Source organism: Cornus florida, unplaced genomic scaffold (assembly GCF_030987335.1).
Source record: "Cornus florida cultivar Cherokee Brave unplaced genomic scaffold, ASM3098733v1 CherokeeBrave_3.0.0_Hap2_Chr05, whole genome shotgun sequence".
Lineage (NCBI taxonomy): Eukaryota > Viridiplantae > Streptophyta > Magnoliopsida > Cornales > Cornaceae > Cornus > Cornus florida.
In genome coordinates, this window is record NW_026775575.1 from 94,001,499 (window position 1) to 94,025,828 (window position 24,330).

A 24,330-nucleotide genomic window follows, 5' to 3' on the forward strand; every position below is an offset into this window, starting at 1 on the left:
CAAAATAATAATAACAAAGTTCACGGGTTCATTTATCAATATATCCACTCTATATGCAAGTATCCAGTGATTAGAGTTGGTTATGTTCACCAGAACCCTTTCTTCTTCTTCTTCTTTTTCAGGATAAGACCAGAACCTTAAACATATGAATTACATTCATTTACCTTGGGAACCATCAGCCTTCTTCGCTAATGACTCATAGTCTGATGCCACCAGCTTTGGACACTTTCTCTTTGTCTTAGGTCTAAATGCATCCGCAAAAGGCTCTGTATCAAGAAGATGAACTCTTGCTTGCTTGATGGACATAAAGAAAGGACCAAAATTAGCAAACAAATTCGCAAAAACTCTTGCACAATTATTATTAATTTTTTTTTTTTATAAGTTTCTTTGTCACCCTTTCAAATGAAAATAAGAGACCAGATGAACAAAAACTCCATACCTTCTGGTGATCATTTAAAGGGGACATGGGCAGTTTCCTACCCTTCAAAATGACGTTGTAGTTACTTGACAGCCTATTTTGTAGTTCATCACGAAAAAATTAAAGCTCTTTCTGATTTACAACTCGAGTATTGCCTAAAAATTAAAATGAATGATATAAATATAGTAAGTTCAAGCTCTTTCTGATTTTCAACATAAGACATTCAGATCAGAAAAACATGCTCGTTCAGTTAAAGAGAAGAGTACACCTCTGTCTAAAGGATAGCCACTTGGGATAAATCTTATTATTCAGTACTTGTTGGCTAACCACCTTTTTCCAAGAGGCAATGACTATGAAAGACCTCTTCGTCTAAGCAATGGCTACTCGTAGATGAACTTGCTCTATTTGTAACATATAGGAATCTTACTTTTATAAAAAATCAAATGAGTTATTAACCATGTTTCTGTTTAAATAGGATCCTAGAGAGGCTCCAATAGTTGCCACAAATTTTATCAAAATGTAAACCATTAAAATGCTAGCTAGCTAAATTTTGGTGTGAATCTGTGTGTATGTTTCTATATATTTCATACTTAAAATTGGGTATTTCTGTATTCATCTAATACATATACAAATATAGAAATTAATGTATACATAAATATATATACACGAGCAAACATTGAGCTGTTAACATTTAAATAATATACTAATGAAAACATTTAACACTTCGGATTAACAAGATATATTTTTGGTTATGTACCAAACCAGCGGCGATCCGGTTGGATTCGAGTTGATGGCAGCTCCTTGGATTGCAAATCGTACTTTAAAACCTTCCCTTTATTGTCACGTTTGGGCCTCGTATTGTACATCTTAAGCCTCCGGACGGTGGAGGCGTTGCGGTTGCCTTTGTTTCCATTCCCATCTCTGTTCACGTCCAGGGAATGCTTTGGTTTTCCATATACGTTTATTGATTTCTCTTTCTTCTTCGCCATCTTAGCTTACCTACGCCAACAAAACAAGAAACCACACAAAAAATTACACCTAAAAAAAACCCATCAAAAAGTGAACAGCTTTGCAGCTTATTACCAATGATTGGTTATACATGGATATTATATATATATATACACACACACACACACACACACAATTATATTCGAGCGGAAGTCTTACAGGGATCTAAATAAAATCCTGTTCCTAAACCCTAGAACAATAGTAATAACTGGCAGTTGAAGTGTTCGATACAGACCATAACGGTATGGAATTTCCCTCCAGAAGCGTCGAGAAATCTAGGGCACAGATGTTTACGCTTGGAATAGAATGGATCGAGCCCATGCCCATTGTGAATTAGTGGCAGCCGACTTAACATTTGTAATGCATGGATCGAACACATCCCACGTTAACTATAAGGGCCCAAAGAGCTCATCCAACAAATTTCCATTGGACTGCAATGAAACATATCCTTGGTCCCCTGATGCATCACCAAAAAGTGGTCACGATACATTTGTTTATTACATGATCCCAATATCATAAGTTTAATCATATGGTTTAGAAATCATTAATTTTAATGAGTAAAAGTTTTTTTTTTTTTTTTTTTTCCCCGAAAATCATAATTTTAATCAGGTTTTTGCTGATAAGTCATGTGGTAATTAGTCGGGACCAGGGATGGAGTAGCCCGGTGGGGACATCCGTCCCCAATTAAAAATAAAATTATTTGTATTTATTACCTATAATTTTGATTAAATTATACTAATGCCCCCATAACTTATTTATTAAAATTATTTTTGGTCCTCAAACTCAACCCCTCTATCACTCTTCCAATTTTGCACTCTTTTCTAGGCTTTAAACTCACTGTACTTACTATAACGGGTGGGTGTTTTGATGAGCGCTGAAAAGTGCGCATTTAAACCCCTTAAGTTTGAATGTTCTAATACCTTATTCTATCTTATTTTTCTGTTTTAGTCTAATTTCGTGTTATTTCCTTTTTCAGGCACTTATCCCCAAAATAAGTCAATTCAGCTGAATTAGTGCATTAATAGAAGCAATCTCAAGCTTAGTAAAAGAAAAAAAGCAAAGTGGAAGCAAAGTGGTGAAGGAAGCCTTCTATGATCGATTGAACCCAAGCTCTGATCGATCTCACTGTAATCGATCAAACTATGACATGATGGATCGAGCCTTTTATCCTTATCCTCAGTAAAATATCTTGTTCGATCAATCCAACATTTCTTTCGATCAATCGAACCCCTTTAATCTTATCATTACCTAAACTTTTGTCCTTTTCCTAAAAATATCTCAGCCTTGTCATTATCCAAAAAGTGCGCCACCAAGTTTCGATCGATCCAAGCAACCTCGTGATCAATCGAATTGCCTCAAGTTGCGTGAAAAGTTGATTTTAAGCCAAAATAAATATGTGTTCGTGGTGCAATCATTTGGAGGTCCTATTGCACGAGGTCTGACCATTAGGTGTAATATTTGAGCTACCTATATAAGGATTTTGGCTATTTTTGAATAAAGAGGTTGGTTAGTTAGAGAGGCTTGGTTAGAGATTAGAGAGAGAAATTATACAATTTGGGAAAGTTCTTCCTCTCATCTAAAGTTTCTACCAAGAACACAAGAGGAGGAAGATGAGCTCTACCATGGAGATAGCCCTTAAGGGTTGGATGACAACATCAATGGGTGGCTAAACCATTCTCTTGGGCTAGAGTTAGCCCTAAGCATGCCTCCTACACTTTAATGTTTTGTAATTAATGAGGATTAGTGTTGTATTTCTTGTCTTGACATTTGATATATATAAATCTTGTTTCTACAATGATTTGTGTAGTTTAATACTTTCAATTGATCATTTAATTCTATTCATATGTCTATGTATGTTAGAATGGATGTTCATGTGTTTATCTCTAGATTTTGTGACATTGATGCATGTCTATGTGTGTTGATATTATGAATCTAGTGATGGTCAAGACATAGTGCTTAAATGGAATACTCTTGTAGTTACTTTGATGGTTCATACTTATTTCTTGATGGATTGTGCCGCCTCCTTAGTTTAATTAACTTAATTTTCATGTCACTAGCCTAGTTATAGTGTAGTTGCTTTACTTTCTTAGATAGGTGAACAATCCATTCTTATTGTTTGATGTTCCATGCTTATGAATGCAAGTTGTATATTTCTCTAGTTTGTTAAGTATGCATTGATTGTGGGCTTATGGAATGATTAATGGCTTAATTTGATATGTTGTACTATTCACTAGATTAACTAGACAATGTACGCTTACTTAGCCATCCATGCTAATATTTCAATCAATGGCACACACTTTCATTTACAACACATATTCTCCATAATCCATCAAATATTGAATGTCTAGGAAAGTAATACTTAGTGGTGAACTCTATGACCTAAGACTCCTCTCTCCCATTCTCTACACCTTACTTATTTTAGTTATTTTATATTGTATTTGTTTAGTTTAAATTGTAGTTTAATTCAACCAACAAACCATCTTTTGATCACTCGACCTACTAATCCAACATTGTTTCCACAAAAATACCGTTCACATCTCTTGAGACGATCCCTACTCACTCTAGCTATATTAATAGTTAGTAGTAGTAGTAGCATTCTATAAATTCAAACTTGGTCATACTATACACTTTTTAGTGCAATTTGGAATGCATACTGCGACACACTCCATGTTTGCCTTAAACTTTTGGGTTGGATTGCAAAGCACTCACTCGTTACAATTGGTATTAGAGCCAAATTCAGTCCTTAATTCGGTGTCACGCCAAGCGTCCGGGTAGACAGGGTGGCCAACCCTCAACGAGAACGCGAGTTCGAGTGAAGAAGAATGTAACAAGTGAGAGAGTTTGTCCCACATTAGATCCAGATGTGAGAGTGATCGGGTATATACAGGCTGGATGTTAGCCTACCTAATAACTTAAACTTTTGGGTCAGATCGCGAAGCACTCACCCATTACACTTACCCTATGGATACTTTTTCTCGTGAGGTCTATGGATGACTCTTTCTTGTAAATATCGTAATTGTTGGCAACTTAACTCTAGTTTTTTATAATATTCAAAAAAAAAAAATCCTATAGATATTTTATATTTTTGTTGTTCACAGTCACTCGTAATTTACGAGTTTGATGTTACGAGTTTTGATGTGAAGTGGAATAATCTCTCCTGACTGCCTTGCTATACCAATAAAAATGGGCTAAAATCATAAAACCCCCACTACTTTCAAATTATGATCATTAAACCTCAACCTGTTTCAGAAAACACCAACACTTTAAAAAATGAATAAAACCTCAATATGTTTCAAAAAATCCCAACCCTTTAAAAAAATGATCACATTGTCTGTGACCGACCCATTAACAGGGCTATAAAATGACAAATCTAACCTTACTATTTAATGTTAAATTAAAAACTAAAAATTATTTTTTAAAAAATTACAAAAATACCCTTTAAAATTATAAAAATTATGTTCCCTCTCTCTCTATAACTCTCACCCCTTTCTCTCTAAAATATAATTTTTTGTAATTTTAAAGGATATTTTTGTTATTTTTAAAAATAATTTAGTTTTTAATTTAATATTAAATAATAAGGTTAAATGTATCATTTCATGACCCGATTAACGGGTTGGGTACAAATATTGGGACAATGTAATCACTTTTTAAAAGTTTAGGAATTTTTTAAAATAGATTGAAATTTTATGATCAAAATTTAAAAGTTGCGGGAATTTTATGATTTTAACCCGTAAAAAATTAGGAATTTTATAATTTTAACCCATAAAAAAATACTGTAGTAACAATGCATCCTTGCATGAGCAAATAAAGTCCCCGATCTAGGGATCTGAAAGCCTACTCTCCACGCCAAACAAATTAACCATACCTAGATACAGGACCAGTAACCATCAAAACCGCTACAATCTGTATGGCGCGCAGGACTATATTTTAGTGAAAAAAATATGACAACCAACCAACCATGACATGAACAATCAAATCAAATAAAATAAAATAACATATATGCAATCCAAATAACTTTATTATAAACTTATAAATCGAATCTACCAATAAGGAAATACTGAAAAAATCTAAAAATTCCCAAAGTGGTACAAGAACCATCCTAGACTAGCCTATCAAAATCTAAGACTACTATGCAGACTCTTTTCTCTTCTGGCTATCCAACTCAGCCTCTACAGCAGACTCCTTTGTCTTCTGGACAGCCAACTCAGTTTCCACAGCTTGGTGGTCCACAAATCTTTTCCAGTACCAATGTTTTTCCCACACTTGTGACACTTCCTCGATGGGTATGTTCTTCGTCTCCGGCACAAAAAAATAAACGAATAGGGTCATGATGGCCACGAAACAAGCAAAGAAGACGAATAACCAGTACTTGAAGGCACAAAGCATCATGAGGAAGATTTGAGCAATCAAGAAGGTGAACAACATGTTGACAGAAACCACTATACTTTGTCCCGATGAACGAATCTCTAGTGGCAAAATTTCACTGGGTACCAGCCATCCTAATGGTCCCCAAGACCAAGCAAAACCAGCAACGAAAAAGACGATGCACGTTACCACAATACAAGCATACCACCGTGGTAAGTCGGTCACCACACCGGACATCCCAAATTTGTTCCCAATGAGAGCGGCCACTGCAATCTGCATACATTAATGGATATTATTAAATATTATTATTATATAATCATTACTATACTATATAATAATTAATACTCTGTATGGACCATATGGTTCTAATTAACTGTACCTGAAAAATGAACATTTGTATACCACCCTCCAAAAACAGAGCTCTCCTGCCCCATTTATCAACGGCAAAAATAGCAACAACAGTGGCGAGCACATTGAAACCCCCGGTAACTACGGACGAGAAGAGTGAGGCGTTACTTCCGAAGCCAATGGTTTTGAAGAGCACCGGGGCGTAGAACATAACGACATTGATGCCCGTGAGTTGCTGGAAAAATGGGATGAGAATGGACAAGATGAGTTGGGGTCTATATTTTCTGGTTGTTAGGAGGTTGCGCCATGGGTGCTTCACTTCTTGTGATGCACGACTAGCCGCCACTAAGTCATTGTACTCGGCCTGAACGTCGAGATCCTCTCCCCGGATCTGTTGGAGCTTCCTTCTAGCCTCCTCGTAGTCTCCTCTCTCAATCAGAGAATTGGGTGTCTCGGGATTGAAAATGGCAGAGATTCCGATGATCAGAGCTATGACTCCGGCACCACCCAAGCTGTAGCGCCATCCCTGGCCGTTTTTCATGTTTGCGGTGACGAAATTAACCAAATTGGCTATCAGTATACCAATTGTGATGCTAAACTGGAACAATGAGTTGAATAGACCACGGCGTTTGTATGGAGCCATTTCTGAGAGGTACATTGGCACAGACTGCATGCATAAAATATTGCTTCATCAACATCAACTTTAAACAACAAATATATATATATATATGTAGACGTACAAATTAATAAAGGCATGCATGTTCTATAATACTACTTCAAATTTGATCAATTAATGTGGTTAGTTTCCCTCCAAAACGCTAGGGTTATGCAGTAAAAACATTAATTAGGACCTAATTAATTATAAATATATCCATTAAATTTAACCAATATTTATTCAGATATATACGAGAAAGAAAAGTAGGATAAATTAGAGTGATATATATGTATGTATATATACATATATATATTACCAATTGTAATAATAGATGGAATTAATAATTCAAACAAAAGGCGGAAGTGTCAACAAATCTCTCCTGTTGTGATTGGTGACTATAAAAAAAATAAAAACTACTTAAAGATTTGCTCTACAAAACTAATCCAAGAATTAAATTGAATCTAGGTCTTCAGAAAAATAAATAAATAAATAAAAATAAATATATACCTGAGTGCTAAAACCAACTCCAAAACCCAATAAAATACGTCCGACAATAAGCATCCACAGTTTTACCGCGAGAGCATTAAAAAGAGCACCCACGAAGAAGATAACAGCGCTGGAGACTATTGAACTTTTGCGGCCAAACTTTCTGGTGACCCCCGATGCGAAGAAAGACGCCAGAAGAGCGGCCAAGTATAAGGACGAAGTAAACATTGTCAATGTCTCACTGTCGAATTTGCAGTACTGATTGACCGAATGATCGAGCTCTTCCTTGCGATAAACATCGGGAAAGAATTTGTTCAAAAAGGCAGGCATTGATGTCACTCCACCTACATAAATGTAAAATTAATTAAAAAAAAAAAAAAAAAAAAAAAATACATAAATTAACGAAAAAAAGAATGATGAAGATGAAGAAATCTAGATTAATTACGTACCGGATATGCCAATGTCATATCCAAACATTAGCCCACCGGATGCTGCAGAGATACAAGCCATAGTGACATGCCGTGTGACTCTACCGGGATATGCCTTCGCCATATTAGGATCACCATTAGCAGTAACTCCACCACCCACCATTGCTGGCAACTAAAATGCAACAGAGAAAAATAATCTAAACACGAAAATCAAATTGAGATTTGTTGTACGCAGGAAAGAGATGACTACGTACATACACTGGTTTATATAGACTTCAGACAAAGCCTACTCCTTCTACAACTCACCTTAATTTCTTTTAATCAGATAACTTGGATAAACTCTAGCTATAATTAGATAACTTGGATAAACTATATAATTATATAATTAGCTAATTTCTCGCCCAATGATATAACCTCTCCAACTTCAAAGAAGAGAGGAGGGGTTCGAGTTCCGGCGTGTGCAAAAAAATATGTGTTTACTTTATCATCCAAAGAAAAAATAATAAAAAATAAAGTTAAATAAATGCTTAATTACACAACTTCTTGTCCTGTTACAACTTCTTGTCCTGTTACAATCCTCTTACAAGTTAAGTAACCTAGAATTCTTATTGGATGGTATTTGTGTTATGTTGTACTTAGTCTCTCACACTTGTACTTGTACTTGTACTTGTACTCAACCACCTAAAACTATTTCTAAATTATGAGAGCTAATTTTTTAAAAGTATGCATTTATATAACTATCCTAATAATTCTATAATACTAGATAGCTAAAAAAAAAAAACCAATAGGATAATACTTGCATATGTCGGTCTTTTGAAGGAATCTCGGTTCTTCTGATGTGTTATATAATACTCCGTATTACTCAACGGTATTAAAATAACTTATTAATATTATAACGGGAAGATATTTAAGTGACTTATTTTTCTTTTTCTTTTTCTTTTTTAATATTACAAAATGACACCTATTCCAATTCTAACATTAGCCCGAGAGAGATTCGAACATTAGTTGTGAATGTGAGATTATTTAAGTGACTTATTTTTCTTTTTTTATTTAATTTTTTTTAATATTATAAAATGACACCTATTCCAATTCTTACATTAGCCCGAGAGAGATTCTAACAATAGTTGTGAATGGAAGATTCTTTCCTAATAATTATACTTGTCTCTTTAGATTCAATAAATATATATGCTTGTCTCTTTAAATTCTTCTGCACTAACCTGGCATAATATTATTAGACTATATATTTTTTGTTATATTAAAAAAAATAATAAGAAAAATAATTTACTTTATAGTGGGTCCTACAAAGTTGTTTATTATGTTATGTAATTGTTCAAAAAAATTAGATAATTAAACCAAATATGTAAATTTTGATTCAATTCATTTTCATTTTTCTTTTGGTGTGTGACTTGTGTGGGTTGGCAGGTCTGAGGTACAACTTCACCCAATTCAACAGACAAAATTGTTAATTCTAACTCGAGTCTATTCTATTCTTAATTTTTTTTTAACTTAGGTTGAATTCGAATTTACAACTTAGACTGATATTTTGGATTATAATTCGGATTACACTCTTGACTTTTATTGTATAAACATTCTGTATCACACTAGCTTTATGAAACTTGCTGATATTTTATTATTCCAAGCATAATTAATATAAAGACTAAAAGATGAACAATCTTAACTTTTTCACAATTGAAATCATTGAAATTATATAGCATAGGAAAAATAATAATTGAATATATATAGTATATTTTTAAAAGATTATAAAAAATAAAATAAAATAAAATTTAGGTTCAAGTTCAAGTTTAAGTTCATCTAGGGTTGTTGGCACCTCAACCCTAATTAAATTTAGGTTAAATGATTTTTTAAACCCAACTTAACCCTAATTATAAAAATAATTGTCAACACTTAAAAATTGGACTGAACTTTAATTGAGTTTGGGCCTAAGTACAACATTAATTAGATTCAGATTAAAATTTTCAACCCAAACTCAACCCTAATTGATTAGAAAGAAAAAAAAAATTCAAAGTGAATAATAACTTATAACATTTATATGCATTAAATTGAGTCTCTAGTATGGGTCACTTTAAGATGTCTCATGGTAGTATGGGTCACTTAGGCTATGTTTGATAACCACTTTTGTTTCATGTTTTTTGCTTTGAATAATGTGTTATAGCAAAGCAAAACACATAAACCTGTCTGATAATGTTTGCACGGATTTAAATAGTGCCAAAACGTTTTCCAAAAAGATGACAAAATCGAAAAAACCAAATTAGTGTTTCCAATTGCTTTAGCATTATAGCAAAAACACTGTAGTGATGAATAGTACCCAAAAGAGAAAAATAAAACAAAAGCACAAAACAAAAGGATGTTGGCAAACACACCCTTAAATATGATTCCGGCCTCTTGTGTTTTATTTTTTAAGTTCAAGTTAACACACCAAGTTATATTTTTATCCGGTGGAAGATTAGGATGTTGTTTGATAACTCAATTCAACATTTAATTTTGAATGGATTAATGCAAAGTTTGGTGTGCAGGAATGAAATAAAATGCAAGTGGGAATAGAATGAGAATGAGAATGGAATTGAATGGTTATTCTCATCATATTATTTGGTTGTAAATATAAAATGTGTAAGAATGAAATGATAATAACCATTATAGTACTGTTTAGTTGGACCAATTTAAAATTTAGAATGAAATAAATTTCAAATTGAATTCTCTAAAATATCTCTCTTAATAACAAATAAATTAAATTAACAAAATAACATTCTCTAATAATTAAAAAAAAAATTACATAAACGCGTCTTATAACGTTGTTGCAATTTGAATAGTGCCAAAACGTTTTCGAAAAAAAGCACAAAACTAAAAGCACCAAATTGGTGTTTCCGATTGCTTTTGCACTATAGCAAAACTACCATAGCGATAAACTGTACCCAAAAAGGAAAAAAAAAAAAAACTCTTAAATGATTAGTCATTTTATTTTCAAACCAGCAACACTTTTTTACAAAACATATTTTACATATTTTTGTTTTAAAAAATCTTACAACAAATAAAATGTTACTAAAACATGCTTTTGAATAGTATTGAACACACCTCTTATGTTTTCAGGTTAGAATAAAAATGCAAAACAAAAATACGTTGCAAACACGCCCTTAAATATCATTCCTCTTGTTGTAATTAATAAAGTTCATGTGACACCAAGTTATATTTTTACATCAGGGTGATTACTTCAAAAAATTTGCAAAAAAATAAAAATAAATAAATAAATAGATTACTTCTAATTAAAACTCCACATGCAATAAATGTAAAACTTTCATATTAGAACTCGACCTGCAAATAAATGTAGAAGGTTTATTCAGATTTTTTTTTTTTTTTTTTTTTATTTTATTTTATTTTTCCTACCACCTAAGCTCCCGATAACTGCTCCCCTTCGCCATTTATGCGTACTCTGTTCCCTTTATTGATCAGGTCAGGTCCAATGTCAAAATCTGATCTGTCGTCTCAACGCACCGCATTTGCTTGCCCAAGCGGACATTAGATCGATGAGAGAAGAGATCTGTAAGCTAACTCAACTCTTATCTCCTTTTTCCCGCTACACCAACGAAATAAAAGTCGATGGATCGGGTGCTGAAAGCTGCAAGAACCTCCGGTTCTCTCAACCTATCAGATCGCTCTCTCAGGTCACTCCCCTTATTTCTCAACCATGCCAATTGCCCTGTTACTATCGTTTATGTTACTCCATTTGTATCATTAGCTTCTCGATTTATGTAAATATCCTTTTATTTGTTTTTATATATATATATATATATATATATATATATATATATATATATATATTGTGTGAAGATTTTTTATATTTCGGCATGTAATCTTGTTTAATCTTTCTACAATTTGTTTTATTTTGATTCATTTTAATGGTTTTGATTTCAAAATCGTAAGAAAGGGACAAACTTTAAACTTATTGTATTGTTAGAAGCTCTTGATAACTGTCCAAAATTAAGAAAAATTAATTTGCATTCTTAGTTAAATTTATAATGTATGAGTTGATTGAGCGACTATTCATCAACCTTGCAAACCTTCCCTTCCCAAATTTACTTTTTTCTTATTTATTTCTTAATTGTTTAGGATTCGCATACACCAAATCAGATTAGCAACTTTTTAAACTCCAAAAGTGTTGTGTTTTTTTTTTACTCCATTGAATTTTTAACTCCAAAAGTAAATATTTTTTTTTCACCATTGAATAAAATTATGTCCATTGTTGTTGATAGATATCGGAAAACTTGCTTGTAAATGCTACCTCTCCTTGCATGTCTGTGCATGTGTGTGTGTGTTTGGGGGCAATGGGCATGGCAATTATTTATGTTGACCCCAAGTATTTGGAAAATTTTCTTGAGTTAAGCAGATGAGAAGCTCACACACATATATATACATTTGTTAAGAGTTAAATTTCTCATGCTAATGAAAAAAATTACTTGAAATTATCAATATAAAATATGCGCAATTGGTATATGTTTTATGGTGGTGGGTGGTCCAGCTGTATGCATTTTTCCCATTCACATTTATACATGAGTCAATGGGCTCAGAACCACTAGTGTTTTCATATTGATATATCTTTTACCCTTTCATGCACATCTCAGTTGCACAATTAGATAATCCGGTACTTGTGATTTGTGTAAATGGCACTTAACAGTTTCAGGTCTATGAATTTTGTTTACCATGTCCAAGAAGGAGAATAATTACACTCATTAAGATTCAATCCCTCTTAGCACTAATTTGTAGAATCCATCAATTGCTTTCTTTTGGTGTATTTTCTGAATTGCAACCAAACACGGGCACATGTTGAATTTTATTTCTTTGCTTCTATATCTTATACTTTAAAGTTTATTTCAGGGAAGTGCCCGAGGAGGTATACAAAAGTTTGGATGCAGTTGGGGAGGGTGAAAATTGGTGGGAGGTATTATTCACACTTCTTATTTAACTATTTTATGATATATAAGCTTCTCGCACCATTGTGTCGATAAATTTGCTTTCCTGAGTTATCCATACCTCTAACCATGCGTTTCATTGCACATATGTAGGCCGTGGAGCTGCAGAAGCTCATCTTGGCTCATAACAATATTGAATCGTTAAAAGAAGACGTAAAAAATTTACCTCTATTATCTGTTCTGAATATTAGCCACAACAAGCTTTCTCACCTTCCAGCTGCCATAGGAGAGTATGTCACTAGAACCTGTTTAGGCATTAATCTGTTTGAATTTTTCTTGTTTTCTGTTGTGATCTCTCTCTCTCTCTCTTACAAGTGCACAATGTGTTGATACTTTTATTTTCATTTGACAGGCTCCAGATGTTAAAATCATTAGATGTGTCCTTCAACCTAATACTCAATATACCTGAAGAAGTTGGATCAGCAACTTCTTTGGTCAAGTATGATTCTTTACTAGTTTTTCTGTTCTTGGTCTATAAGGATCTGCATTAAGAAAATGGGTTTTGTATGTATGCATAAATGGAATAGTAATCCTAATGCCATGTTTGTTTTCATTATGCCTGCTCATGAACATATGAATTAAATTTGTTTGCCATTCATGGTTGAATTGTTCTGTATTAATGCTATTATTTCAGGTTTGATTGTTCAAATAATCGATTAAAGGATCTCCCAAGCTCCCTTGGAAGATGTTTAGAATTATCAGAGCTCAAGGTAATGCCTTATGATCATGACCAAACTTTGAAAGTTTGAGCCAATCTGTCAACTTGCTTGATTTTGGCATGTGTTGGTTATATATTTCAAACTTTGTGTGGTTTTGAGTTGCAATATTTCTGCACATTTATTTGCATAGTGAATTTTTTTTTTTTAGTTGCAATGTGTTTGGCCATTGTATTAGTAATCTATTGATGTATCAGTATTAACTAATGGCAATTAATATTGTTCCATATAGAACATATTATTATTTGGTAATTCAATTTATATCTCAAATCCAGGCGATAAGTAATTTTGTAATATAATTTGTGTCTTTTTTAGGCAAGATATTTTGTCAATTTTTTTATCTGTACCTGCCTACTAGCCTGATCCTGCTTAAATTAAATGGGTTTCTGTTTGGCTTTCAAACCTACTGATGTAGGTCTGACCGTCTAATTTTTATGCTTGTGAGTGCGTGTCAGGATGCACAACATGGAGTCATATACGGTTGGTTATCATTGATCAATGAGATTGTCTAATTTTTAGCATTTGTGATCTCCAATATAGAATATTTTGAGTAGGTGGTCCCATTTCCTTTGCAGTTTTGGTGCCATTATATGAACTGTTAAACTTGGACACTTTCTTACTCATATTGGTGGCATATCACTTAGTTTGAGATGCTTAAGCCTCTATAAGGGATTTATGATAAATTTATATCAGGCATCGAACAATTCTATAACCAGCTTGCCTGAAGATCTAGTGCACTGTTCAAAGTTGACAAAGCTGGATGTGGAGGTATCAGGAACTTTTCTTATTTGTATATTTGGTGATCTTTAGGTTTTTTCACCTTAAGAGATCATGATGGAGATGCTTGGGTTTAAGTGTGTTAATGTATCTTTTATCCTTGCCAGGGAAACAAGCTAACAGTGTTATCTGGAAATACAATTGCATCATGTACCATGCTTACAGAACTCAATGCATGTAATATCCGAATTCATGCTATTGAATTGGTCATTTTGTCTCACTTTTCATTCCATTTGGAGTAAAGTAATAGATATTCTAAAACTGCATTTACACTTGCCAAATTTTCAGCAAAAAACTTGCTGAGTGGTATACCGGAGACCATTGGATGCCTTTCACGTCTCATTCGTCTTGACCTTCATCAGAACAGTGAGTGAATTTTCTTATAATCAGCACAAATTTATTCGCATGCGAGCGCTTAAAGCTCTGATTGAAAATTTTCCTTAATAACTAATGTTTCCTCATTATTTTATTATTTTATTTCATTTATTTTCAACTCCTGATTTGTTATCTGTGTGTATGAATGCTGCAGGAATTTCATCAATCCCGTCATCTATAATGGGTTGTTCTTCCCTTGTGGAGTTTTACATGGGGTCATTTTCTTTTTCATTTTGTGAGATGCAATTAGATCATTAGGGTTTCCCACATCCCAGAGGACAAAGAGTTTCAATTATTTTATCTTTTGACATCTTTGACATTCATCTAATATTTTTATTTCTTCAATTTACAGAAACAACATGCTGTCTTCATTACCAGCAGAATTAGGAGCGCTTCCTCGCTTAGGGACATTAGATCTTCACTCAAACCAGGTGAAATGAAGATATTTTTGTTCGGCTCCTCTATGAAATCTACAGTATGATTCTTGAAGAATGCGTTCTTTTTACATTAGTTTGTTGTGACAAATGGGCTTGATAATGAATTGTTTTGATCTGTCATGTGAAACCCATTTCTTGACATGGTCTTTGGACTTCCAACCAAATAAAACTTTACTGGGAGTCACATTAAATCGTGATGTTGCCTCTAATTATTATATAATCCATGCAGTTGAAGGAGTATCCGGTGGAAGCGTGCAAATTGCGTCTTTCCGTTCTGGATTTATCAAATAATTCATTATCTGGCTTGCCTTCTGAGATCGGTAAGGTTAGCATTCTTTTTCATAGTAAGTGGAATTAGTTTAGTTTGGATGTGCTTTATGAGGCATATACACACTGAGACACAATTAAGTAACAATGCACTCCCGCCTAATTCACATAGTAATGAATGATTGCACAAAACCACGTTGCGCTTTTTATCACTCTCTTCTGGCTGTTTACACAATTAGGGGAAGAAAAAAATTGGAGTTACCATTCCACTTGATTTGTCCATCCTTGGTAAATTCCCATGCCAAAGTAGTCCCAAGCAAATTAGCATATGTTCTAAACCAAGGAATGAGAAGTTGTATATTTTGGCTGTTTGGAAGAAAATGGGAGGGGGACAGTATGGTGTTGGATCTAAACCCAAGTTGTTTATCTGACTGAGATGCAATCAATCTGAAAGGGAAATGAGTGTCCGATCAACTGATCAAGAGATCTTCAGTATGTGCATACTCAACTTATTCATTTGTTCTCTTCATTGTTTAGCATTTAAGTCGATGCAACTTAAAGTAACATTGTTTAGCATTTAAGTCGATGCAACTTAAAGTAAAGCACCTTAAAGTAAAGCACTGCCTCGAGCAATGTGAAGATCAACGCCATCCGGAAAAAGTTGTTGGTTGAAAAATGCATGCTATCTGTCAATTTGTCGGTTTAGTACTTGTCGTTACAAGCTCAAGTACACCTCTCACTTGAGTGAGACGCTCTTATGCTATTCTGACAATTCGAAAGGGAAACTGGTACTTGATGAATCAAGTAATATGTACAACGTTCTTTGTTAAGCACATGAAATTTTACAAATGAAAGCATTCCTGTCAATTTTTTAAGGAGGAAATCTATACTTGTATGAAAGTGAGAAGGGAAACCATTACCTAGCGATTGCGTGCTATATTCCGCCTTTTCTATGTCTAGCACTTGGTTCAACATTAAGTAGTGTGCACCTTTCAAGAGAGTGCAGAGAAGATCACTTCCGATCTGAAAATATGAGAAGAAAACAAGTTCTTACAAATGACATTGCTGTAACTTTTAACAAAAAATTGCTACTTTTTCCTTCTTTTAGCACACAAACACCACCCCCACCCCACCCCCCCCCCCCCCCCCCCCCCCCCCCCCCCCCAAAAAAAAAAAAATTCATTAACTTAATTGGACAAAGTGTCCTGTAATTGGATTTCATGGTTATTGTCACTGTCATCATCATCATCTTTCTCCATCCGTACTTTTTGTGGTTCCTTTTCATCCATCTAATGCACCTGGAATACTTTTATGCCAATTATAGTAACCATCTTACAAAGGACTTATTTTGTGTGTTCCATTGATATTGCTTTCCTTATAATATTTATACGATTTAATATGTATATGATGCTACAAATCATCACCTAGGCATGATGACAACTTTGCGAAAACTTTTGCTGACTGGCAATCCTTTGCGAACACTTCGAAGGTTTGAATTATTTCCTTGGTTTTTTTAACAATTCAGTGCTTACATTGGTTTTAAGAGTTTACACAACTAACTTTTGTGCTGTCTCAGCTCATTGGTATCTGGACCTACAACTGCTCTATTGAAGTTTCTTCGAAGTAGACTCCCAACTGATGAAGGTATTTCAGTTCTTAGTACTTGTATTTGGACCTATGCTTTTAAAGCGTCAAGCAGGAATTTTTGCAATATCATAGTCCCATATTTATAATTTATAGTTCTTGTTAATTTTACCTTTGTCTTAAAAAATAAAATTTTCTTATGTAGACTCTGGAGGTACTGCCACAATAAAAGAGGATGTAATTGCTAAGGCATCTCGATTGTCCCTCACTTCAAAGGTATTTATTTATAGCTCACTGTACTTTGTATCGTCTCTCTTCTTTTTCCTCTTCTTGAAGCATTTTTGCATGTAGAAAGTTTTTGTTTACATAAGAATGATCTGTGAGTATGAAGAGATTGTCCCTGAAAAATGGCATTTTATCATTTTTCCTCAAATTTTCTAAATAAACTTATCATTATCCAAGAGATTGGCCCTAGTGTTCAATAATTTTAGCAATTACCCTTTTTTTTTTTTTTTTTTTTTTTTTTTCTCAATTAATGAAAATTCAATCTTAACTGTAACTCAAATTATGCAGTCATATTATCAATGGAATTTTTTTTTGTGAGTATAGCAAAAAAGTTCCTCAAAAGATGTATGGAGAGTATTGTTTATATTCAAATTATGGCAGTAATTGTCCATGATGTATCTGGGCCATTGCCTGGTTCAGTGACAAAACACTTGAGCATCAGTACCACTATTGCAAGTTTGAGCCTTAGAGCAACCACTTTGTGAAATATTAAAGGTCAGGGTCTGTCCCGAGTCTTCCCTCAATACCCTTCTGTTGTGGGACCAGAACTGGGAAATATCGTTTCTTATCAGTGGTTTAGTTTAAAGCTTCATTCAATTCAGTGGGTTTGAGGGTTTGAAAACTTTTTATTAGGCTTTTGCAAATATTCAAGTAAAAGCACAAAAAGAAAAGAATTTTTTTTTTACCTCAAACAAAATGCATGGGACCTTTAAAAATGTACACAATCTCAATTTACTCCCAAAAAGGGGAAGGGGAAGTACACAATCTCTGTCAACTGTAGCCATTCTTGCATAAATACATGTACTTCACACAATATGTTGAGTATTTGCATTTTTTACACTATTTTCTAATCCTGCAATATATCTCTTCAGTACCATCCTCAAATCAACTGACCCTTAAGTGAAGATTCATTCACTCCCTTGTTAAACACAGTATTGTCCCCAATGATGGCACTGGTGTATCAAGGGGATGGGCCGAAACTGGGCCACCTTGGTTACTGAATGTCGAGGCAATGAGGCTGAATGAGTCTTTGATGGAATTTTCACAAAATGGTTACTGAATGTCAAGGCAACGAGGCTTTGATGTGCTTTGAAGTATAATGCCTTGTCGTTCATTATACGGCAACCCTCTCTTCACATCATTTTCTTCTGTTTCAACTTTAAATCAACTTTTCAGTCTGCTATCCAGTTTTTATTTATTTATTTATTTTGGAAATCTCATGCATTTTTTATTTTTCAGGAACTTTCTTTAGGAGGGATGGGTTTGAATGCTGTCCCATCAGAAGTGTGGGAGTCAACTGAAATCACAAAAGTTGATCTTTCTAGGAATTCAATTGAAGAGCTACCTGTTGAACTATTGTCATGTGTTTCCCTTGAGGTAAAAGTTCTATTACCAACTTTTCCTCAATTAAAATGAAACCAGAGGTTAATAAGGATGACGTAATTTATTCCTTGATTGGAAACAAATTTTTTGTTTTATATTCTGTAGTGTTTCAACTCTTTTTTGGGTACTAGAGAAAACGGTGGTCATTGTTCTGCAATAGAGGCGAAACTTAGCATGTAAACAAATGTAATATGGAAGTCCAGTTGGTTGTTTCAGGTCCAACCATCCGAGTGAAAATCCAAATACGTGTATGAACATTTATTTCAGTTGTTACAAATATATTCATGGACCGCCCTTATATTTTCTATTATAAAAAAAAGTATGCCTTATTGCTAATCTGACCATCTGTCGAGCAGATATTTTTGTGGAATTTTCTACTGTTCAGAAGTTCCCTGTTTCATGTATTTTCTGGGCTGCATCTAATGGGGTGATTCATTGTTGGATTAAATAAGATTGTTGAGCCCGTGTGCCTTGCTTTTTCCCTAGAAACTAATTTGATTGATGTAAGACAAAACTTCTTTTATTGTAAACCCTTTATATGATGGTATCATGTACTCATGTCTACTGACCTTCCTGTGGGAAGTCTTTTTGATAGATTATGTTTGTTAATAACAAAATTTGATACTTGAATTATGTCCTTGGTAATCCAAATAATCAATAGCTGGGGCCCAAATTTTTCTGGGAGTTCTGCATTTCTGTTAACAAGTTTGGCGGATTACTCGAAGCTGTTACTCATTGCAATACTTTATCAAATGTGCAGGCTTTGATTTTATCTAGGAACAAGATTAAAGAGTGGCCACATGCAATTTTAAAGTCACTTTCTAATCTTTCATGTTTGAAGCTGGACAATAATCAACTCAGACAGGTAAATCAGATTTGATTATGGATTCTGTGTTGCGCCACATAAGTTAAGGCAATGCAATCGTAAACATGAAATGAACTTGTTTGAGGCCTGGAGAAGTATTTCTTGCCTGCTATTAAAGGAAGTTCTTCTAAGTGTTCATGAGAAACTAAGAGCTTTTTTTGAAGCATATGCTATAGAAGGGAAATGGTCTTCAATTCTGAAATATGGTGAAAATAAATTTGTATTTTGTAATGAAATAACTGCTGAACAGATTTTTTCAGTTGACTATGAAATGAACCCTACTGCTTGGAAGAGATCTTTGTTTCTCTCTCACATAGTGCTTTAAGCATTTAGCAATTTCAAGACGGTTAGGCATGCTAAATTCAATACAAATGATGCTTATATGCATATAAATGTATACACATAGGATTCATGTAACCGATTCCAAGTAGTTGCGAAAAGGCTTTAATTATTATTGTTGTTGTTCCTGAGGCTGGCATGCACATATAAAGAGCAGTTTGATAGCGATCAAAGTTTGAAAGGAATTTTTAAGTGCTTAAAAGTTATCAACTATCGCACATCAAAGAGTACGCAACTGAAACACTGTTAATGGCTCTTCCATTTTAAAATACTTCAAGGAATGTTTTTTTTCTCAAAATCACAAAACCAGAAACTAGGGGTCAAAACTTGGACAGTGCTTGAGTTAATTCAAAGAATTTTTATACCTTACTAAACAGTTTATACATACTGCAGTTAGTTTGTATTAAGCACCCTATTTTTGCCTGATCAATAGATTCCATCGGATGGCTTTCAAGCTGTGTCCAAGCTCCAAATTCTGGATCTAAGTGGTAATGCAGGTTCTCTACCAGAACATCCAGCATTTTCTAGCTTACCACAGTTGCAGGAGCTTTACCTTAGGTTTGTTGGCAAGATATCAATTTGTTTGCGTACTTGGTACTTCCTCCGTACCTGTGCTATCTGTCTCACACCTTTTATTTTGACTGGTCAGACGGATGCAGATATCTGAAGTCCCATCAGATTTATTGAGCTTACAACAATTGCGGGTTCTTGATTTGAGCCAGAATTCGCTTCATTTGGTCCCAGAGGTAAAACTATTCTGTTAAATACATCATATGTTTTACATTGGAATATTTGACACAGAATGTCTTAAAGACCTAGGTTTAGGATCTGGAATGAACTTAATAGAGGATCCTGGTTGTGACAATTGGGTCTGCTGTTTCTTTTGGTAAAGGCAAGCAAAGAGATTTCTTAGGTCACAAGAAAATTGCTGAAAAATGTATTAGTGCAGTTTCCCCTTTCTTTGCTGGGATGTAGTGACAATTCCCTATAGTCTGTAAAGTATAAAAAGGGCCAATTCAGGTGAATAGACTTGTCATTTTCATTTTACTGTTTCTCCTTCGTTTGGATGACTTGGAAGGATATTCATCAGGTTGGCACGGTTATACTGCCAAGAAAAAAAATAAATAAATCAGAGTATAAAAACATTTTTATTTTTAAGGGAACATAGACGTATGGTGTGGGGATGTGGTTTTGGACGAGTCAGTTCCAGAATTATTTGTCGGTGTACAAGGATGTTTTATTGGCAGATTACCGTAGAAACTTTGGAGATGAAGTCATTTGGGATGTCAGATTTTGGAGTTCAGTCCACGATTCAGAGTTAGGGCGGTGGTGAAGTTATCAGATATTGTATGGAATGGTGAATAGGGAAGGATGATTTTAGATGGGAAGCTTCAAAGTCAAAAAGAGGGTAAGCCATACCACAAGGTGTCACTGAAACATCAGATAAACGCTTTCTCTGTAAGCCTATTTAGGTGGCAGTGGTCCCTTCAAAGGTGTGGTTTTTGCAGGGTTGGCTGTGCATAGGAAGATCCTAACGATTGATAAAGTAACGAAGAGAACAAAAATTCTTTTCAGTTTGCACTATGTGTATACAGGGAAGTCAGTGGACCCCTTTCTTATTCAGTCCATTTAGTGGTTTAGGAAGGTGTGGTTTTTGGTGTTGACTTTGTTTGAGATATTGCAGCCTCGCAGGTTTCCTGCATAGTTAAAAGGTGGTTTAATTAGTAAGATGAAAAGAAGACTTGGAATGCTGCTCTTGTTTGTTCATGTGATGCAGCTGAAAGGAGGCCAATTGTTTTACTAAAGAGTGATTTTTTTAAGTGTCCTTTAGTGGGTCGGAAGGGGAATCTTACATCAGTCATTTTTGGAATTTGTAGAATGTTTGAATCCTTTTTGTTTCTAGTTAGGATGTAAATATTTTTTGGTTACCATGTTTGTATTGCCACCCTTTTGGTGCTCTTTTGTGAGATGCTTTTATTTTAATTAAATAAAATATTATTATGGACATGTTAGTATCTTACCTATTCAATTATGCATATAGTGGTCTATAGTATATATTTTTTCCCGTTTACCCCAACTCAGGTCCAGCATGCAACTTTGATCCTCTCAGTTACCTTATCCTTTTTTTTTTTCTTTTTTTTTTTTTTCTTTTTTACATGATATTAAGGCTTTCACCAGCCTTTTCCATTACAACTTTTGTGGAATGATTTTGGGAGATCTATTATCCATATTAGCTGTTGGATGTCACTACAATATAGTCACAATCTTGTGTCATTTTTCTGCTGAAGGCATTGATGACATCTTGTGAGTTGTTGCCAGAGTTTCACCAGCGTGTCATCTGAAGATGACATCAAGGTTGTGTTTCTTCACAATGATTTGGAAGTGTGCACATGTAGCAATCTCTTGAGCATGTTGTTTAGGGGGAGTGAGAGGGTGTACAAGCTAAGGAGATCTGTTATTGGTTGTACTTCAATATTTTTGGCCATTTGTGATGTGAGAAAGCAAAAGAACATATATTATAACAGGGTCTGGTACTATCGTCTTTTAAAAAGTTAACAATCAAAACTCTAGGTCCTGGGTCACTGTTTAGGATATCGAACCCCAATCTTTAGACCCTAATCTCACCTTCAATATTTTTGGCCATTTGTGCGCATGTAAAAATGAAATTCCTAGCTCACAATATTTGATTGCAGGGCAGCCTTAATTCTCCTTGCTTAAGACTGTCCTACATAAAGATCAGAAAGTGATGTTCTTACCAAAATATTGTGAAATTTTATATTTATTAAAGTTGTAAGAAAATGAGCATGCTTAACATCTTACTTAGGTTAGGAGCAGATTTTGGAGTAAATGTGTTTTATTTCTCATTATTTGTATTTATATGCATCTGTCTTGAGAATGCTTATTAATATGGTGCAATGTGAAAATTTGGTGCTATGTTTTACTTTTGTTGATTCCATTCAATTGTTTTCTTTTTGTGTGTATGCTTAGTCAATGAAATTTATTTTCAAGTGCTATCTAAAAACTACTTTATTCATTGGTAATTTTCTGCAGTAAAGCTTCTAAAACTTGTTATCTATATATTATTGGATTGCAGGGGTTCAAAAATCTTACTTCTCTCACGGAGCTTGACCTTTCAGACAATAACATTAGTGTGCTTCCCCCAGAGCTGGTCAGAATACAAAGCCCTTTACTTCTACAGTTAACCTAGCATGCATTCTCATAGTACAATTGAAATGGTCCCATGGTGGCTTAATTGATATGAAACAGAAAAATGCTTTCCTCTTTGGTGGTTTATTTATTTATTTAAATGGAAATACAACAGTAGACTAATAGAGTCGCCATTTTTGCATTGATTCATTCCATCATGCTTATATGGAAAGTTGGTTCTGCAGGGTTTGCTTGAGCCCAGCCTACAGGTACTGAAACTTGATGGAAATCCACTGAGAAGGTATACTGTGTCTTTCTTTCTTTTCCTTTTCTTCTAGTCAACGAAAAACAGAGTTCTTTACATTATAAAATTTTATTTCCATGTTGTTGGGAAATTAGAGTCCAGCAATCCAATTATCCATCCCATTACGTAACTGTATTCAAGCACATAAATTCCTCTGGCAAAACAAATTTCGATAGTTTATTAATTGTGAGTTGTGACCCACCCCTTGTTTCCTGGGCGATATCCTTTTTCCTCTTTTTATTTATTTATTATTATTTTTTTAGAAAAAGGTCGGGGATAAAAGAGATGGTAAATGTTAAAAGAAATGCTTGGTATACTTATTTTTGCCATTGCAGAATAAATAAAATGATTCATTATCATGAGCTATATCATACTTCTCTTGCTGCTTGAAAATGGCATTTTAAGTTTGAAATGAAGGATCGTTTCCTAATATGTTTTTGATAATTCTTTGCAGCATCCGAAGGGCGATTTTGGATCGAGGAACTAAAGCTGTTTTGAAATATTTGAAGGACAAGATTTTAGAACACTAGTTTGTTCGCATCTCTTTTCTTCATTTCCTTCCTTCTGTGCGTGTTTGTATTATGTGTGTTTTACTTGCAGGAGCATTATTATTAGTACTGTATTATTTTGTGGTTGAGCGTATTGGAGTGAGACATATACCTTTGCTGCATTTTTTTTTTTTTTTTTCCTTTGGCCGGTCAACATCTGCTACTTTCAAGTGATCTTGTAATAAGTTTGATTTGATAAACAAAAGTACTTGTAATTACAGCTAAGCCAAACTTAATTATATACTTGGTAGTGTATGATATGTCATGATATTTTTTTATTTTTTATTTTTATAATTGTCGATGCTATTATGTGCTTAAAACACCTTGATTAACATTAAAATTTCTTTTAATGCTATGTTTTTGGAATTGGTGGAATTGAAAGAAAAAAGAAAAAAAAAATAGTACAAAAGTATGATACTTTGAACTAAGCTTTTGTCAAATTTCACCAATTTTAAGGCTTTCATTCCATGCAGCCGAACATAAAGGTCTAGCAAAAATGACAAATACAAGCAGACCCTCAGCTTATTATCTAAGCTGTGAACTTTGGATAACTGGTTCATTAATTAATACTTTTCTTTAAAATATCCAGATGGCTGGTATTACTCCATTATTT

General features: G+C 34.0%; 2 protein-coding genes and 1 pseudogene across 2 annotated transcripts; 1 reads left to right on the forward strand and 2 right to left on the reverse strand.

The window, feature by feature from the left end:
* LOC132307710 (nuclear/nucleolar GTPase 2-like) overlaps positions 1 to 1,407 on the reverse strand; it is a 45,120-nt pseudogene extending 43,713 nt beyond the window's left edge.
* A 4,147-nt stretch (positions 1,408 to 5,554) lies between these two features.
* Positions 5,555 to 7,871, reverse strand: LOC132309747 (sugar transport protein 12-like). The gene is made up of 4 exons (XM_059808030.1): positions 7,730 to 7,871; positions 7,302 to 7,624; positions 6,171 to 6,806; positions 5,555 to 6,064 (listed from the first exon to the last, which is right to left on the reverse strand). Exons 1-4 carry the CDS (start codon positions 7,869 to 7,871, stop codon positions 5,555 to 5,557), a joined length of 1,611 nt encoding a protein of 536 aa, XP_059664013.1.
* A 3,234-nt stretch (positions 7,872 to 11,105) lies between these two features.
* LOC132307711 (plant intracellular Ras-group-related LRR protein 6) lies at positions 11,106 to 23,958 on the forward strand. Its single transcript, XM_059805541.1, has 21 exons — positions 11,106 to 11,385; positions 12,596 to 12,659; positions 12,784 to 12,920; positions 13,043 to 13,129; positions 13,325 to 13,400; positions 14,100 to 14,174; positions 14,291 to 14,360; positions 14,472 to 14,549; positions 14,713 to 14,773; positions 14,911 to 14,989; positions 15,225 to 15,315; positions 16,691 to 16,751; positions 16,839 to 16,906; positions 17,052 to 17,122; positions 18,371 to 18,508; positions 19,275 to 19,379; positions 20,152 to 20,276; positions 20,368 to 20,464; positions 22,813 to 22,887; positions 23,111 to 23,166; positions 23,624 to 23,958. The coding sequence occupies exons 1-21, from the start codon at positions 11,321 to 11,323 to the stop codon at positions 23,697 to 23,699; spliced, it is 1,755 nt and encodes a 584-aa protein (XP_059661524.1). The 5' UTR covers positions 11,106 to 11,320; the 3' UTR covers positions 23,700 to 23,958.
* The last annotated feature ends 372 nt before the right edge of the window (positions 23,959 to 24,330 follow it).

What these genes read in the sequence shown, in the direction of transcription:
- LOC132307711 (XM_059805541.1), top strand. Translation starts at nt 11,321, where the DNA reads ATGGATCGGGTGCTGAAAGCTGCAAGAACCTCCGGTTCTCTCAACCTA. An exon ending in TAGATCTTCACTCAAACCAG is followed by an intron (nt 14,990 to 15,224) that starts GTGAAATGAAGA and finishes TAATCCATGCAG; the next exon opens with TTGAAGGAGTATCCGGTGGA. An exon ending in TGTCATGTGTTTCCCTTGAG is followed by an intron (nt 18,509 to 19,274) that starts GTAAAAGTTCTA and finishes TCAAATGTGCAG; the next exon opens with GCTTTGATTTTATCTAGGAA.
- LOC132309747 (XM_059808030.1), bottom strand. Translation starts at nt 7,871, where the DNA reads ATGGTGGGTGGTGGAGTTACTGCTAATGGTGATCCTAATATGGCGAAG. An exon ending in ATATGACATTGGCATATCCG is followed by an intron (nt 7,625 to 7,729) that starts GTACGTAATTAA and finishes ACATTTATGTAG; the next exon opens with GTGGAGTGACATCAATGCCT. An exon ending in TACAAATGTTCATTTTTCAG is followed by an intron (nt 6,065 to 6,170) that starts GTACAGTTAATT and finishes TAATGTATGCAG; the next exon opens with ATTGCAGTGGCCGCTCTCAT.